At 33.6% G+C, this 17,908-nt stretch overlaps 3 protein-coding genes across 7 annotated transcripts in view; 2 read left to right on the forward strand and 1 right to left on the reverse strand.

Annotated features, from left to right (window-relative positions):
• LOC106134506 (CD63 antigen) overlaps positions 1 to 17,908 on the forward strand; it is a 515,731-nt gene that overhangs the window by 176,583 nt on the left and 321,240 nt on the right. The gene's annotated exons all lie outside the window — the stretch shown is intronic.
• LOC106140649 (ero1-like protein) lies at positions 378 to 11,168 on the forward strand. Of its 2 annotated transcripts, none has more exons than XM_013342272.2 (2): positions 378 to 2,017; positions 11,032 to 11,168. In XM_013342272.2, exons 1-2 carry the CDS (start codon positions 570 to 572, stop codon positions 11,081 to 11,083), a joined length of 1,500 nt encoding a protein of 499 aa, XP_013197726.2. In that variant the 5' UTR covers positions 378 to 569; the 3' UTR covers positions 11,084 to 11,168. The 2 variants fall into 2 exon arrangements, with proteins under 2 accessions (XP_013197726.2, XP_060810799.1); XM_060954816.1 differs by lacking the exon at positions 11,032 to 11,168 and adding an exon at positions 6,259 to 8,456 and having other exon boundaries at positions 381 to 2,017.
• The window catches only part of LOC106141364 (uncharacterized), a 382,952-nt gene continuing 377,428 nt past the window's right edge, over positions 12,385 to 17,908 (reverse strand). For 3 of the 4 annotated variants that reach the window (XM_060944441.1, XM_060944442.1, XM_060944444.1), the window contains one exon: positions 12,385 to 15,922. In XM_060944441.1, coding sequence (XP_060800424.1) covers positions 15,747 to 15,922 — 176 coding nt within the window. In that variant the 3' untranslated portion in view covers positions 12,385 to 15,746. Of the gene's footprint in view, positions 15,958 to 17,908 lie in introns of all 4 variants that reach the window. The other variant, XM_060944443.1, reaches the window with a different exon arrangement.

Consider the following 17,908-nt stretch of genomic DNA (forward strand, 5'->3'; position numbering starts at 1 on the left):
TGTTTTTTGTTATGATGTGAAACTAGACAGCTATATTTTTCGCAAGAGGACACTCCCTTTGTCTGTAAAGTCACGGACCGCTGTATGTGAATAAGCGGGAGTTATTCACTCGGCCTACAGCTACAGCGCAGTTTTGAAAATAAGAGGGCAATATAAATAAAACAAGATACCTTTATTGTTTTAAAGAAATTAATCATTTTTCATACACGAGGTACAATCATAAATAGTATTATGTAGGTACTACAATACTAATAATACTACAAATGGTACAATTGAAGTCATTGTAGATGGTAACCCAAAATAATAATGGCACTGACATTAGAATGACGCTGGCATTTATACTGACGTTTACTGTCACAACAAAATGTAAGTGTCATTTTAGTCATTGGTTTGGTTTTCATCTCATTCTGGTTTTGGGAAAGGGAAATACAAGCGAAGCAGTCACGTAGTCACAATAATTTTTGTGTGCAAAATTTACCACTTTCACTTGATTTTTTCATGGTTTGCCAAAAACTTTTAAATGTGTAGTGTCGTACAAACAATTTCATCTGCGATTTCTTAAATCTACAATGGGCACAAACAACTTACAAATGGCATTTAAAAATTCTTGTGTTGTGTTTATAATTTTCGCTCTTGCGATAGTTCGGGCGGTAAGTTACGACACGGAGCTGTATGGAAAGGAGAGTTGTGATAGCAATGTGTGCTTTGAGGCCTTACATGGAGCTCTGGGCGACTGCTCGTGTAATGTCGACACAATAGATTATTTCAACAACGTAAAGATATTCCCCCGGATACAGAGCTTGGTAAGCAAAGACTATTTTAGATTCTACAAGGTCAATTTGAAAAAAGAATGCCCTTTTTGGGTAGACGACAGTAGGTGTGCTATGAAGTACTGCCATATAAAAACTTGCTCCAAAGAAAGTGTGCCTGGATATGCAAACGGTTATGAGAATGATCATGAAGATGAGTCTCCTGTTACGAAGTATACAAAAGAAGGTCAATCTGACTGCAGTTCTGATGCAGATCATGATCCAGACTTAGGCTATCTGAATATGACTATCAGTGCAGCAAGTCAATATGAAATTGCAAAGTGGAAGGCTTACGATGATGCTCTAGAGAAATTTTGTGAAAATGACGATAGGGATGCTGAAGCAGAATATGTTGATTTGTCTCTGAACCCTGAGAGGTATACTGGTTACAAAGGCCCATCTGCACATAGAATTTGGAGAAGTATATACCAAGAGAATTGTTTCCGTCCCAAAATTAACCCTTATGAATCCTTTCCATATGTACTCAGTTCAGATTTGAGTAACATGTGTTTAGAGAAAAGGGTATTTTATAGGGCAATATCAGGTATGCATACAAGTATTAACATTCATCTGTGCTCTAAATATTTGCTCTCTGAAAAAACTGCTGGGTTTACTGTATCCCCTGAAGGGGAGTGGGGACCTAATCTTGAGGAGTTCCAGAGGAGATTTGACCCGTCACAAACTCTAGGAGAAAGTCCTAATTGGTTGAAAAATCTTTACTTTGTGTATCTTCTTGAAATGAGAGCATTAGCAAAAGCTGGACCCTACTTAGAAAGAGAAGAGTATTTTACTGGAAATCCTACTGAGGATGAAGAGACGAGACAAGCAATTCGTAACATGATCGGAGTTATATACACATTTCCCGACCATTTCAATGAGTCTTCCATGTTTAACGGAGGCAGTCAGGCGGCGAACTTGAAGAATGAGTTCCGTGAACACTTTTGGAATATTTCGAGGATAATGGACTGTGTGGGGTGTGATAAATGTAAGCTCTGGGGAAAACTGCAGACACAGGGTTTGGGGACTGCACTAAAAATTTTATTTTCGGGCAGATGGGATAGCCCTGAAGGTGACCCGGAGCAGGGCAAGCTTCCATTAAGACACAAGTCACAAAGGTTACAGAGAACAGAAATTGTAGCTCTTTTTAATGCATTTGCGAGACTGTCAAATAGTATACGAGAATTGGAGAACTTCAGGATAATGCTCAGGTGAGATTTTAATTTTATCTTAAAAAAATATATTATTATTTACTTGGCCATAGCTTGTTTCCATGTAAAAAAAAAAATACTTCAGAGTTCCTGCAAAGAAATTTAATGATTCTTATTACAGTTTTTTTATAATATATTTACTTTTTAATTATTAAATTAGTTATGTATGGATTCTATTATATTTTTATTATTAAAATATTTAAATCATTTTTAAGGTTCGAAACAAGCTATTGTGTTTGTAGTGTGTTCAAAAGTTTATATATGTAATATACTCATAGAAGCAAATGATATAATTGCTTTCTCAATTATTTTTTACCAGCTTTTTTTTTAAGTAAATTTTTATTTTATTTTTAAATATCTGTTTCAATCACTTTTGAACATACAAGAATTAAATATTAAACAGAAATGCATGTTGCATGCTGTGTGGTGTGGTCACTGCTTGTATATTAACTGCATTATCATTCGAAGTGCTTATAATTTTATTTATGCAAATGATTTTTTCAATTTGTGTTGGCTTAGATTAGATTTTATTGTTACACACATTACCTGGAATTTCTTACTTTTTTACCTTTATTTTTCTTGCGGATGGCGCAAGTTCAAATAATGCCTATTTACTCTTTTGAAATTTCGATTAGTGCCATGTGGTTCCCTACACTAAGAGAAAGGAATAGACCCACTCCACCATTTTTCTATGGAAGTCGTGTCCGCCTCTTTTCCAAAGGTGAATATTACTTTATAAACTTGGGATTCTTCAGGTAGACGATGGGCTAGCAACCAGGCACTATTTGCATCTCAATTCTATCATAAGGCCAAACAGCTGAACGTGGCCTTTCAGTCTTTTCGTGACTGTTGGCTCTGTCTAACCCGAAAGGGATAAAGATGTGATTATATGTATGTATATGTCTGAAACTTCTTAATTAGTAGATTGTTGGTATTGGGGAACAGATACGTGGAAGGGAAATCTAACGTTGTCTGAATCTAAGTTACTTCTAACTGCTGTCCTTGTTCCTATCCATATTAAAATGTACCATTAGTCCTATCAATCATGACAAGATGTCAGTCGAATAATAAATAATAAATAAAAACAAAAAATATATACGGGACAAATTACACTGATTGAGTTAGCGTCGAGTAAGTTCGAGACTTCTGTTATGAGATACTAACTCAAGGATATTATATTTTATAATAAATACTTATATAGATAAACATCCAAGACCCAGGCCAATCAGAAAAAGTTCTTTTCCCATCATGCCCTGGCAGGGATTCGAACTCGGGAGCTCCGGTGTCACAGACAAGCGTACGTATTACCGCTGCGCCACAGAAGCTGTCTAACATTTATTTATTTTTGTGAGTTGGATATATGTATACATACATATATCCAACTCACAAAAATAAATAAATGTTATAACATTTTGTTACCGTCACATCGTGTAAATGTAGGTATGTAGGTAATGTCTGTGACGATATTATGAATTGCGGAGTCTAAATACGTGTTCGATAAGCATTTCATGTGGTTGTCTTTGTTTTAACTATAATAATGTGTAAAATATTTAATGATAACATAGTGATCTCCCCATATTGAGGATGCATTAGGTTTCAACAGTTTTAATTCGTGAAATGTCATCTTAATGACCTCTGCGACTCTAAAGGGCTTGGTTGTGGGGGTTTCGGCTCGACCGCCACCAAAGGGAAGACCTTCCGCCAGGCTAGGTGTAATGCCTGGGGAACCGCGCGACAGACGGTGTTGAGTCGGAGGTTGTATTTATTCTTCAATCCGTGAAATCTTCGTTTGCGCGATTCAGATTCTTCGCTGCTATTGTCAATTTCTTCGCGATGATGGACAGTTGGTGTGTGACGTTAGTGATGTCGCCGCAGGCTCATTAACTAGCCATATCTACTTCTAATAATAGGCGAAAGGCGAACGTGGGTGGTCGAAATGGTAAGGTGCCGGTTAAAATGCGTGATGCGCATCAAAAGCACAGATTCAAATCTTACCTCAGTCATGTACATACATACCTACATAAAACCACGCCTCTTTCCCGGAGGGGTAGGCAGAGACTACATCTGGGGAAACATTGTGAGGAACCTGCATATTTAGGCAACTGGATGTGTAACCGTGATCGATCCAATACGGGTTAGGTTCCCCTGCAAAGGTTGCGGAGGTCAGATAGGAATCGCTTCGTGTAAAAACTTAATGCACCCAATCCAAGATCCATGGTCAAAGACATACCCTGGGCTCCTCCTCAGAGTGGAGACGATGCACCCGGGACTAAAGCCTGGCGGAAGAAGACTTCCTGTAGACGAAAGGCTAGAAAGCTGTCTTTATCTTTGAATCTCAATTTCTTCAGTATTCTTGTATCGTGACTGTGAGCTTTGTTTACCTTGTAAAGGACAGAGACGTGTTTTGTTTTTATATGATTACCTGTTAGGTACTTACGACTTATGAGATGGCTAAAATGCTACATATCTAGATTTAAAATCAAAATAACAAACATACAGACTTTTTCTTATTTATCTATAAGTATGTCTTAACTAGAGGCCGACCGCAACTTCGCCCGCGTAGAAACCCAATCATACTGTAACAATCAATCCCGCGGGAACTCTGGGATATATGTTATTCTGGATCTTCAGCTACCTACATACCAAATTTCATCGTAATCGGTTCAGTAGTTTTTTCGTGAAAGACTAACAAACATCCATACTGACATCCTGACATACAAACTTTCGCATTTATAATATTAGTAGGATTAATATGGCTGATTTCGATTTTATCTCAAAGGATATTTGCACATAATATTTGAGACTGTCATCAGACATGCTACGTTTTCGTTGTCACGTAGGTGGCGACTAAGCCACGATCGCGCACGCAAGTCGTATGTGGGCTGCGTGAGTCACCCTTTATTCTTATGATTCGACGTCGAGTAACGTAATAAGTTACACTACACAATGTTACATCATTATAAAACTTTCTAATATTATCTCTCTTACCTCCTCAACAGTCCATCTGAGTAAACTATGCTCAGTTGAACCGTTGACCACTTTTTGGGTTTAGAATCTAAATTTTGAATAGTTTCCACACTGTTATTTTTTTTAATGATATTTGCTTTTTGACTTCTTCTTTTCATCTTCATTTTTTTTACAATTTACTACAGCCTTCTGATTTTATTTAACACTCCGTTTTTAAACAAATATTCTTCATATTGTTGTGTGAAACTCATTATTAATTTAGCATTAAAATACCTTGTCACTGGTATTCCCAGATTGTGTTATTAATCAGATATTTTATCTTAATCAGTTATTTATTATTATTTCATTATATGGCATCTCGAAATTGGAAACGATTACAATATATTTATAGATTTTAATAATTCGAGATTAACAATTTTATTTCCCAGATAATTTTGTTAAGTTTTATTAATTATATTGGATTATTATTTTTATCGTCATGAAAGTCTCATAACAAAACACTACTTACTTAAAAATGTTATTCCTTAATAATATATTTTTATACTTATTTTAAAAAAATCAGTTGTCACCTAAAACGCTTTTTAATTTAAAATGGGCAACCAACTCTGGTCTCATTGCATGAACCTTTTAGCTTTTGGGTTTAGTCATAATCAAAAGGTTTACAGAATTCAAAAAAACCTGTTATAAATAGTTACATAAGTTCACTTGTGTCGTTTGCAAATAAAATATCCATTATGCTCACACATAACAGGTGTAAACTTGATTTTTTGATGTATCAAACTCATTAAACTTACATTAAAGCTTAGCCCGCAAATATCTTATGTTTGGATAATACTTTCTATTATTAAATACTGTGGTTCAGGGTGAGATCTGAAAATATTCCAATAAAGGACGGAAAAGACAGAAAACTAAATAATTATATCATAAAATAATTTAATTTGCCTGCATGCTTACAGTTGGTTTGCTTTGACGGTAATAAATTTAAGAAAGAAAAACTGGCATAATTTTACTGATTAATTTGGCTACGTAATATGTTGAAAATTCGTGAAAAATTGGGATTCGACGCTTTGCAAAAGTTATAGGTGTGTCATTTGTCCAGAAAACATACATAATGTAATGTGCATCATTTAAACTAGAATTATCTTTTCATTTTGTTTTTGGAATCGCTTTAGCACGGGTGTCATTTATTGCACTTACATACTTCAGCACCAAATTTCGGTTTATAAATAGTTTATTATTTATAATTATTTTGTAATAAACATATTTTAAAACAGTGCAAACAAAGAGACGAAAAAGAAACCAGCCATCTTCGGTGGTGTTCCTGATAGATCGAGTAATAAACCAACAGACAAGTCAAGTATTAGCCTGAAGAAGGGCCATTGTACGTCGGGAGGATCAAAACCGGGACTAGGGAGCTAAGTTAAGATATAAAGATAAGATTTGTGTGTTGATCTAAAATGGAGATACGAAATTATACATACATGCATGGATGTATACTGGTCTACATGAAAACGGTACTTTAAAAGTTTATTATAGAAAGTAACGGTATTTGACAAATACGGATACTTTATCCTTAGTGTATATATGCCGTGTGGTTCCCGGCACCAATAGAAAATAGAAAAGGTCCACTCCATCTCTTTCCACGTGGATGTCGTTAAAGTCGACTAAGGGATAGGCTTATAAACTTGGGATTCTTCTTTCAAGCGACAGGATAGCAACCTGTCTCTATTTGAATCTCAATTCTATCATTAGGCCAAACAACAGAACGTCAGTCAGTCTTTTTAAGACTGTTGGTCCAGTCTACCTCGCAAGGGATATAGACGTGATTATTGTATGTTGTGTATATATTTTAAAAGAAAACGTTCTTTTTTTTATTTCCTAGTTTTATGTGGACATGTAACTTTAAATTGTTTTTTATATTCGGTCTCCATATTAGATCAATTAGTTTCTGATCATCACAAGACTTAATTTATTGAAACCCAGTGAGGTGTTGAGCTTAATTTATTTATTTGGGTGAAGCTGAATATTGTTAACCTGCTTATAGGGTAAAATTTTATATTGATTGACATTGATTGTTTTTGATTCTATATAAATCGATTAACAAGTGAAATTATGACGATGATAATCATCGTCAAATGGACTCGATTTAAGAATTTTCGTAGCAATTTTACCTTATAAATTAACCTGCTCGATTAAGTATTTCTTAACAATAAAACTTAAATCGTTTTAGGATGCAGGTGGGAACATAATATTAAAATGTATGTTAAACGGTGCATCTTTCCCTTCATCGTAAAAGCATTAGCACTTGTGACATTTTGTCATTGATTGCTTGCTTAAAATCAATATCCTTATCAGTTAAAGTATCGTTTACAACCGTGTGTGTGTTTTTTTTATCATGCAAAATGAATTTCCACGTGTCCTTTGTTGGTACGTCAGGGTTTGAACAACAGAAAAATAATTATGCAGTATTGTAACATTTTCACGTTTTTTTTTGTTGTTGTTGTAACGCGTTGTTGCCAAGAACAATGGATACGGTTGTGTCAATACAGATGAACAAACGATGATGTTTGACAGTAGGGAAAGTAAATACATTTGTGACTGAAACGGATCTTGATTTAGAAATTACTGGCGATTTGGTACATTTGGTTTTTTAGTTACCTACTAACTGATGTTATATATTTTTTCGGGTTACAACATTTTGTTTCTGTTAATTCCTTGCTAGAAGCGTGAAAAAACTATGTCTTATGTTTATTATTCATAAGAATTGAACTGTTCAATAAGCAGTTTGCGCGCTGATATTCGATAATATAATGTCAATCATATAAAAGGTTTCGTATGCAATATTCAGCTTGACCTGAACTTAAAAAGTAAGATGTAAAAATAACTAATTACGGAATAAGGCCGGAACTTAAGTCTGTCAGCTAAGCGGGACAGCGTTATAGTTGTAGTAGGTATAGTATATAAATTTATATATATAATGTTTAAAACATTTTGGAAGACTAGACTTGATTATTGAATAAATGAACATATTTCTATTAAAAGTCATTGTATTTTAAAATATATCTTTGTAGAAATTGAACAAAAAATGTGTCACAACTTTTTATTATTTTTATAGCTTTAGTTGCTTTCGGGGCTTCATTCACGTTTGTCACAAATTCCAAGTAAATTAATTTCTAGATAAATTGAAAATTGGTAAATTAAATACGAGTAGGTCAAAATGACTAAAATAACTTTCCATCAATATTATTAAGTATGAATTACAAACTAAGATGACGATAATCTCGCGAAATAGAATATTATTTTTTTGATTATTTACGATTTTGTTTTGTTTATTTTATTTACTGGCGAAATGCAAAACTTTTTTATTTGGCAGACTAATGAGATTACTAATATGTCATTAGAGGTCATAAAAAGCTACCTTTATCAGTTTTGATCTGTTATAGATTGCATAAAATTCTAAACAGCTATCTCTAACAAATTTTATATAACAATCTTTGATTGAAACATTTTGTGCCTATTGTGTTACCGTTAACTTTTTTTTTCAATTAAAGGGATCGAAAAATTGTATTTTTAAAATAGTGCTGTATTTTGAAGAAAAAATTAATTCAACCATATTTATTTGAATAAAAACTAGATCTATCTGAATTTTTTTTTTAAATCGATGGTGTAAATCAATTACGTGCAATAGTTTTCGTGAGGTTATGTTATATATTTCTACTATATTAAATTACGATAGTATCTTATCAAACTTTTTAAATTGTGGTACAGTTTATTTTTTATATTTATTTATTAGTTGTTATTGCTAATGTTATACTTGTGTTTCTACTGTTTTAACGTTAATGATTATTGGAAATTGGAATGTGTCCAAGTGAAAATCTTCCAAAATGTGTGTGTTAGGAATTGCCAAGTCTGAAAATACTTTTAGAAATATGTACATTTTAACATTAAATATAACTCTTTCCGAAAATTTGGTCAATTACTCTCAATTTCTGACTGCAGATCCATTGAAATAGCTAATTGTATAAGTTCATTTGAAATGGTTTTTGCAAGTACTCTATCTTTTTTTCAAATTAAAATGTAAATTAATATTGGAAGTTCTATCACTAAAATAACAAATTTTTCAGTTGAAGTAATTTTTCTATTACAAAATTAAAATGACAAGAAAAAATAATTCTGACAAGTTTAAGTTTATTAACTGCGTTAAGTAATGAGTATATTGTATCGGTAAAACTTAAAGTAACTAATTTATATAATAATGTTATTTTGGTTACTTATTCAATAATTAAATATATAATATTTGTCAAAGCAAAAATATTGAAATAGTCGTCTCGATGACTTTAAAAGAAATTAATGATTTGTAAAATATATACCTAAATAAAAAGTTCATCAAGAAAATTGTAGGTTGACCAAGTTGTCAAACAATAATGTCGAAATTAAAAAAAATATATAATAAATTTCTAATATTTACCTTTTCGTCAAGGTATGACGCTCACTCACATTTTTTTTTGTCACAAAATGAGTTCCTTCATTACATTCTAAGTTGCAAGTTTATCTTGTTGTTTTAATGTGATCTAATAAGTTGTGTAAATATGTAATTATCTAATGTATTGACGAATGATTCTTGTGTTTATAGTAATTGTTGAATTAACAATGTGGTAGATCAAATGCCACATACAAAGTTAGTTTTTTTATTAAAATAAAATTCCTTCGTTCCATTTTAAAATTATAAATCACCGATTTGACTTGTAATGGATATTATAAGCTGTCAATACTTTTAGTTTAGTATTATCAGGCTTATCTGTATTTAATGTCAATGCTGGTTAAAAGTAATTTCATATGCCGCCATGTGTACATGAGAATGTTTTAATTGTATGTATGTATGTATGGTTTTTAAACCGATATCATATACCACATCATTCCATTAGTGTACATAAAAATAAATGAAAGAGTGTATGTACGGGTAAAGTAATTGCAGTTTTGTACGTGAACCTAATTGGCAATTTTCGTATAAAAATTTACGATATGTTTCTAAACGTATTTTATGTTTTCAGTTCTTAAAATGATCATTTTTATTGTTTTTCAGTGGTGTATTTTTTTTTCAAGTACCGATGTCTGTGATTTTTGTTGAGGTGTAATGATTGTCATGACAAAATTATTTAAGTATTTTTTAAAATTAAAGAATTGTTTTTTTTTTACTTTGTATTTTTATTTTACGCATATGTAACCCAGTCGTAAGTTTCTGGATTTCGCTAACTGAGCAAAAATAGCAACAACAGCATCATTGATTTAACCTGTTATGAAATGATTAAACGTTTTCGTTGAAAACGTTGAAATTATGACATCATTCAAGTGACGACAGCCAAGAATATTTACGAGAATGAATTGAGAGGATTACCTAAATTTGTAAAATGTAATTCTTAGCTATTATTGTGTTCAAAAAATTCCTAGTCTTCATTATTATTGCTGGTGTCGGTTATTATATGTATTTAAAAAATTAAATTAGTTTCCTACATTTTCTACAAAAGTAATTTATGTATGTATGTTTGTTTGTTTTGCAGTGTGGCTATGATAGTATATATATTTTAATCAAGTTGTTTTTTGCTAAGTTGACTAAAACACTAATGTTTTTTTTTTCTCTCGTGTTTAGGTAAGTATTGTGAAAACAATATAAAACAATGGACACTATTTGAACAAATTTTATGCATTATTATTATGCCGTGTGGTTCCCGGCACCAAAAGAAAAAGAATGGGACCATTTCATCTCTTTCCTATGGATGACTCAAAAAAGCGACTAAGGGATAGGATAACTTGGGATTCTTTTGACACTTCTTGAATCTTCTATGATAAAGCTGAACGTGGCCTAACTTGGCTCTCTCTTTCCCGTAAGGGATATAGTCGACTATATGTAACAATATTTGAAAAATAATTTTATACAATTTCTCAAACATAAATTGCTAATTAAGCCCTAGTTAATTGATACCACTGATTCACCAAGTCCTAAGCCAATAGATGTACCTACTTAGTTAATAATTTTTAATGGTTTTCAGGTCACAACAAGATAAGCCAGTGTATGTAATGTGTGCACGGGATATCGATTGAAAAATGTGGATAAAGTTACAATATAAAGGGGGTTGTTGTTAAAAGTTTATTAATTTTGATGTTTAATAAAAACCTTTTAAATATTTATTTTATTTGAATAGTAAAGGAAGTCAAGATATAATTATACTTTTTGTAGGATATTGTGAATAAGAAATAACGAAAATGTTATTAATCTACTGACGCATAATTCATTAAACGAATATCTGGATAAAATTTCGGTGAACAGAGATTGGTTGAATAATTAAAATAGGCAGCTCTATAATTATGAATCTATGACTATCACTCAAGGAAATCAGTTCAGTGGTTAATCTGTGAAGAGGTAACAAACTTACGCATTTATAATATTATATTAGCCGGGATTTTCTTATGTCACTTGCTGATCATTTTTACAAAATTTAAACTTGGAAATAACAAACTATAACTAGCCCAAAGTAATGCAACATCTATTAACTCTAGCTGATAGCTCTACTGCAAATCTCTTTGTGTAATTTTCAATGTGTCAAATTAACAGGCTGTTGAGGTGCGGCGGTAGGTAGCTCGTCGCCTTCATACCAAATTTTTTGGCATTATTCGAGTGTTAGTTGAAAAATTATATGTGAGGAAACCTGCATATTACCTGACATAGGCAACTGGATGTGTTGCCATAATCCAATAGGCTAGGGACCCTGTAAATGAGGAGGTCAGATGGGAGACGTTTTGAGCAGAAACTTGTCCAATCCAGGACAGTGGTCATAATTGTACTTAGTCTCTTCTGTAGAAAGCTGACGCAAACGGGACTAACGCCAGAAGAATTATATAGAAGTAATTTATTTAGTAAGATTTTTAAATATAGAAGAATATTAACAGTCAAAGCTATGGGTCCCATAGTACCCTAGGAGGATGATAATGTTTGTAAAGGTACCAATCTTACTTTTAAATCTATGATTATATTATGTCTATTATTTACACAGTTCATGATTATGACCCGTGTCGATAAAGCACCAAGGTCGGCTCCAACATTTTCTCATTATACATACACGCGTTATAGATTTTACCGTTACTTATCAACCGACCATGTCTAATTTTTTGGGATTGATAGAGGCATCTCAGTAATAAAGGTGTGGATACCGGAGTCAGGTTTAGAGGTCAGGTTTGGCCTTTTCTGTCTTTTGATGATTGTTGGCTCTGTCTACCCCGCAAAGGTATATACCCTCATAGACGTGATTATATGTTATGTATTAGGTTTACAGAGCTGCCCGTCAAAATCATTGATGTGAAAGGGAAGGAAATAAAAAAGGGACAGACAGAAAATCAAACCAGTGTTAAATTGGGAACGGAATAGTTTATTGAACCCATCTGTTATAGTAGATAATTAAATTATATTGTTACTCTACACATTTTGTACTGTTGAAAGTACCTACCTATAAGTATTCTATCTCTTACGTTAGCACGTACTAACAAATGCACCCAATACACAGGAATACCTATTTTATCGCCGATTGTGCTCCAAAATTAACATCAATAGGGCAGTTTCCATGAGACAGACCAATTTATATATACAGAATTATTTTAATTATTTATAAAATGTCTCACAATATTGCTTGCATTTGACCTAGCCAGCAGTAGGGCTGAACTGAACATGTTCACGTCCTTATTTGAACATAGATTTACAAATGTCACAAGAGTACAAATAAAACCCTGTAAAAATAATTTCTATTATTGAGTTATGTATGCTAACACTTGTAGAACAAATCTTGTTGTTTATTATCTTAGCTAGGTTGTTAACCCTGCATATTATTATTTTTTTAATAGTAAAATTTCAACTGTTATGAATGTTTACAATATCAGTAAATTTTATAGCTATTATCATCCTGGTTTCCATATAGAATAGTTAAGAATAATTATAACATTATAACCATAAAACGAATCACGATCCAATCTTGAAATTTTATTAATGTGCCAGGAAAATACCCTATTGTGTTCCAAAATTCAATGGTAGTTACTGATCACAGTACCTTTTCGATCCTACGATTACATGATATAATGGTTATGACATACTTTACGTGAAATGATACACGCCAAGTCATTTCGATGAATTAACAGGAAATTATATATATTTTCATAATCATCATGTTACAATCCAAACTCTTTATTTATCCATACTTTTTTAATGTAAATAAAACGAATGATGTATTCGAATTTACCTACACTGATGTTACCAAGAATGGCGGGAAATTAAAATGTTAAACTTGCAATTTAAAAGAAACGTGATGTAACTAATTTTTTTTTATGAATTAGCAAATATTCAGCTTAAGATTCAAGGCAAGAGGGTATTGCTAATTCGGCTTTGGACGGACGTATTTCACATCAAAAGCGGGTTTTGTCGATATCATCAGTGCATGTATCCGAATACAAGAGAACGTTTACAAGTTTCAAATAGGCAAATTACTCTCCGACAAGCGGGGCTATTCACGAATGTTGATAAGGCATAATATGTCTTATTTTCTGCGTCTCCAAGACTGTTATAGGTTAACCTTACCCCTAACCAAAAAGAAAATGTGAGCAGAAGATTTATGCCATATCAAACTTCGTCAATAACACTGAGAGGTACAATACAGAACAAATTTGCCAAGTTTTAAGACAGCATATAGCTCGTATTTGGGTTCATTTGTTCTGTTTCTGCAGCTCACCGGACTTTACATCGTAGCATACTTCTAACATGTTAATATTATAGTTTCAAGTCGACACTTCGATATTCATTAATAATAAGTATAAATCTTCCTTTATTGTCTTCAATCTTTACCATTAAAAGAAGCTGGGTAAAAATAAATGTAGATTACAGTTGCTAGTTCACCAAAGTTGTGCTAAGAACATGCGTTATCATAAAACTGATTTAAATATGTAACAATAACAAGACTTTAAAGAAATAAATTTAAGGTAATAAAGGAAATAATTATATGTAGTAACAGAGAAAAATGTGACGAAGATTTTCATTACTCACTCCTAATTAGGAATTCCTAGCCCACCTTTGGTAAAATACAATTTAAAACTATTAAAAAGTGTCGCAGTGTAACAAGTGGTGGCATTAATCGTTTTGTGAAGACGCTTTGGTTAAAAATAATATCAAATAATAAAACCCAAAATTGACGAGGTTTATAACCATCAAGTTTCATTAGCAAAGCAATCGGCAAGCTATCGACTTGCGTTAAAATCGATTTACATTAAATGAAAGAAAAAAAAGTGTAAGTACACAAAATTGAATCGATATTAAATTGGACGTACAAAATGCATGTGAAAATCGTCACAAATTAACAACTATCGAATCAGAATATACAATCACGGTTCCTTTTTACATTTTACAAAATAAAATTACTTTATTCACTTGCACACAAGTCGAATCTTAAAATACAAGGATCGTTGCTTAACGAAATCATACAATTCATGATATGTACTTAAGTATACATAAAAGATGAACACTCCGCAAACGATAGTCAATAAATAGCATCCAATGACATAATAATTATATACACCTAACATACTTTAGTACCCTTCGATTTAATGGATTTTATAATGTTAATCGCTCGTTATTGTTGCCTATATTTTATTAATAAGTGTTCCTAATTCGTAATTAGTAGTAATCCTCAATATTTACATAAGTACCTATGTATTATGATTAGTTAATAACCATTGCGCGTTGCAATCATATTTTTCGTTATATTAATTCAAAAGATGTGGTTACATCACGCGATAGCTTGAGTTTAGGTGCACAGACTCTGAAACACAGAACTTCACCCTAGGACCAACAGTACGCTTCGTTCGGTTACAAAGGAATCCATTTAAATGTATATGAAAATAAGTGGGACTTACAGTATATACAAAAATATCACATTACTTCGAGGCCGCAGCTTTCAATTACTTAGTCATTAGTTATTTCGTCTTCTTACCTAAAGTTGTCGGTTTTGGTTCGAAGCGCAAGCTAGACATCGCAGGAAGTAATCATCAACCATATTACTATTGTTTTAGAAAGCTGTTTTGCTTGTAGGAAGCATTGTAACAAGCTTAAACCGCTTAGATTTGTTTTTCACATTTCACAGTTGCTTTGATTGCATTTATTCTTAACTCTTACAAAACGCATCAGTGCCATTTGTGTTAAAGTCACTTCCTCCCACACCTACTAAAGAAAATCTAGGAAGTATATAAAATAACTATCCTATGTGCTTCGTCGTAGTTCTATTAGTCGAAAGTGAGAAAGGACTACAACATCTACACGAGATAAATTTGTAAAGTACCATAAGAAGCCTGAAAGATATCTAAAGCTGCAGCCCTGCGGATCGTGGAGCCACAGATAACGCTACACTTAAACTATTTGGCTCACAAATTTACTGTAAGACTGCCCTGCGAATTCCAAATAAACCGGCAGTACAAACACTTCATCGCACGAGCATTGTTATATAAAAACGCTAATATAATTATGAGATTTCCAGCTATCGCAATGGAAATACATATGTTCTTACCCGACTCATCGATTCCATGCTCTTTGTAAAGCTAAAACAAGGATAATTCGCAGCAGTCTTACTACAGGCGCGAAAGCGAGACAACTCCGTCCGTCACTGTCGCTCACCATAAACTATCACAAACGAGCGACATAGAAAAATATAATATTTGGGACGCGTTTATTGCTAATTTAGGTACAGTCTTTGGTGTCCGGTGAGGAGAGTTCGTCTAGGAAGTCGAAGGTGGCGACTGCGGCGCGCTCGCGGTCGCCGTAGCGGACGAAGAATCCGTCGCGGCCGAGGATGGAGGGGCGGCGCGTGCGCGGGAATCGCAGCACGCCGAGCCCGCGGCTGCGCAGCGCCGCCGCTGCCAACAGACACCACGCTAGCGACCGCCGCCCTCTGGACGAGACAGACAGCGTCACCGCCGCGTCCTCGTCCGGGCGACTCACAGGACGTATCGCCAACAAAATTGGGTATAGCTCTTTTTTTCACAGGCTCTTATGGCGAATTAGGAGCAATATCAAAACCAAACTTTATATACGTATTTAGAGATTTTTGGCGTTTGATTTTCTTCAAATTGAAGAAAGAGTTTTTTTTTTAAATTTGAATTTATGGCAACTGGCGTGGTTACCGTCTTTGCAAGACAGAGAGAAGACAGGGTTCAATGAAAAGTTTATTGAGCAACCCAAATTTTGTATAGCGGTACGTCCAGTACGACATCTACTCGAAATGAGGCGACAGAGTGAGATGGTGCGAGTGAGTGAGAGCGGAAACGAGTGACGTGGCTGGACGTGGCAAGACATGACATGACAAACATAAAAATTCAGCGTACAACGTTCCTGGTAAAAATAATAAAAAAATGTAATTAATAAGTCATCAATAGGTATTTCTAAACGTCTAACGCTGAATAAACACAGAAGCAACATAAACCCTGAACCACCTTCAAAACTTCTTATAATTTATTTATTAATTATGCATGTTACTGATTTTTTAATTAATTAGGGGGAAGTCCCGTAACGCCGGACGGCACCTAGCGCCGGACACTCGTACTATCAAGCGAGTACAAATCAGTTCGTTTCAAAATACATGTGAAAGGGGTGCTGGGGCATACAGGTACAAGATCACGCGCCGCGCCTCGCCAGCAACGCACACGGCCGCGGCAGGAGTAACCATTTGCTGTTTTAGGCTCGAAATCACGGCGTCACCTAAATATCAATGTAAGTAATTCTAGTATATTTATGCATTTACATTTGAGTGGTATTCAAAGATAAAATCAGTACTCGATTGTTATCCGTAAAATGGTAGAAAATTATTACATCTTTTAAACAATTTTAGTAGGTACCATCTAATTAACGAAAATGTGTGTCCCTTAGCACCGGACACTAAGTCGTCCCTTAGTGCCGGACAGTAAACATATTGATATTTCTTGTAAGAAATTACGTATTTTATTCTAATTATTTAATTTTGTTTTAGAGTATAGAAGAAAGAAGATAGTTAAAATGGAAGAGAAGAAAAAGAAAGGATCCTGGGATCCACAGAGCTTACAAACTGCTATTGATAAGGTTATGTCAAAAGAACTGAGTGTAAGACAAGCTGCAATGCGATAAAGCACTATACATTAAATAAAGGCCCTAAATCGAGAAGAAGTAACAATGAAACCAAAGTTAGGTAGATTCACTAACACCTTCTCAGCCGAGTATGAAGAAGTCTTGGTGGACCACATTAAAGATTTATCGAATAGATGCATGCCAGAAAAAGAAGTTTCTTAAATTAGCATACGACTTAGCTGAAGTCATGAAGATTCCTCATCGATTTAATAAGGAAAAAGGCAGTGCTGATAAATAAAAAATAAAAGTCGCAATAAAAAATTCCGACTTCATGAAAAGGCATTCTGACATTTCGTTGAGAACACCGGAATCGACAAGCATGATGCGCCCCGTAGGATTTAACAAACCACGAGTGGATCTCTTCTACGACAACCTTGAAAAGCTGATGAAACAGTACAACATTCACACCCTCAAGAATTTATAATTGTGATGAAACTGGTGTCAGTTGCGTGCACAAATATTCGTCCGGTACTAGGTGCCACTTTTTAAAATTATGTTTTTTGTTACCAAAGTTTGTTTGATAGTATTAATTATTTTTTTGCAGAGGTTGCATTTTTGTTAAATTAATTTGATTTCTAACTTTGTTATCTAATATAAGTCATAATTTTATAAACATTCCTTAAATATTTTATGTTTTATTTTGAAATAACCTTAGGTGTCCGCCACTGGGGGACTTCCCCCTAATTGTTTTATGTTTCCAGCATTTGCTGATTGCATAAAATAATTATATGTTTGTCTTAACA

This window comes from Amyelois transitella, chromosome 5, assembly GCF_032362555.1.
Source record: "Amyelois transitella isolate CPQ chromosome 5, ilAmyTran1.1, whole genome shotgun sequence".
NCBI lineage: Eukaryota > Metazoa > Arthropoda > Insecta > Lepidoptera > Pyralidae > Amyelois > Amyelois transitella.

What these genes read in the sequence shown, in the direction of transcription:
- LOC106140649 (XM_060954816.1), top strand. Translation starts at nt 570, where the DNA reads ATGGGCACAAACAACTTACAAATGGCATTTAAAAATTCTTGTGTTGTG. An exon ending in AACTTCAGGATAATGCTCAG is followed by an intron (nt 2,018 to 6,258) that starts GTGAGATTTTAA and finishes ATTTTAAAACAG; the next exon opens with TGCAAACAAAGAGACGAAAA.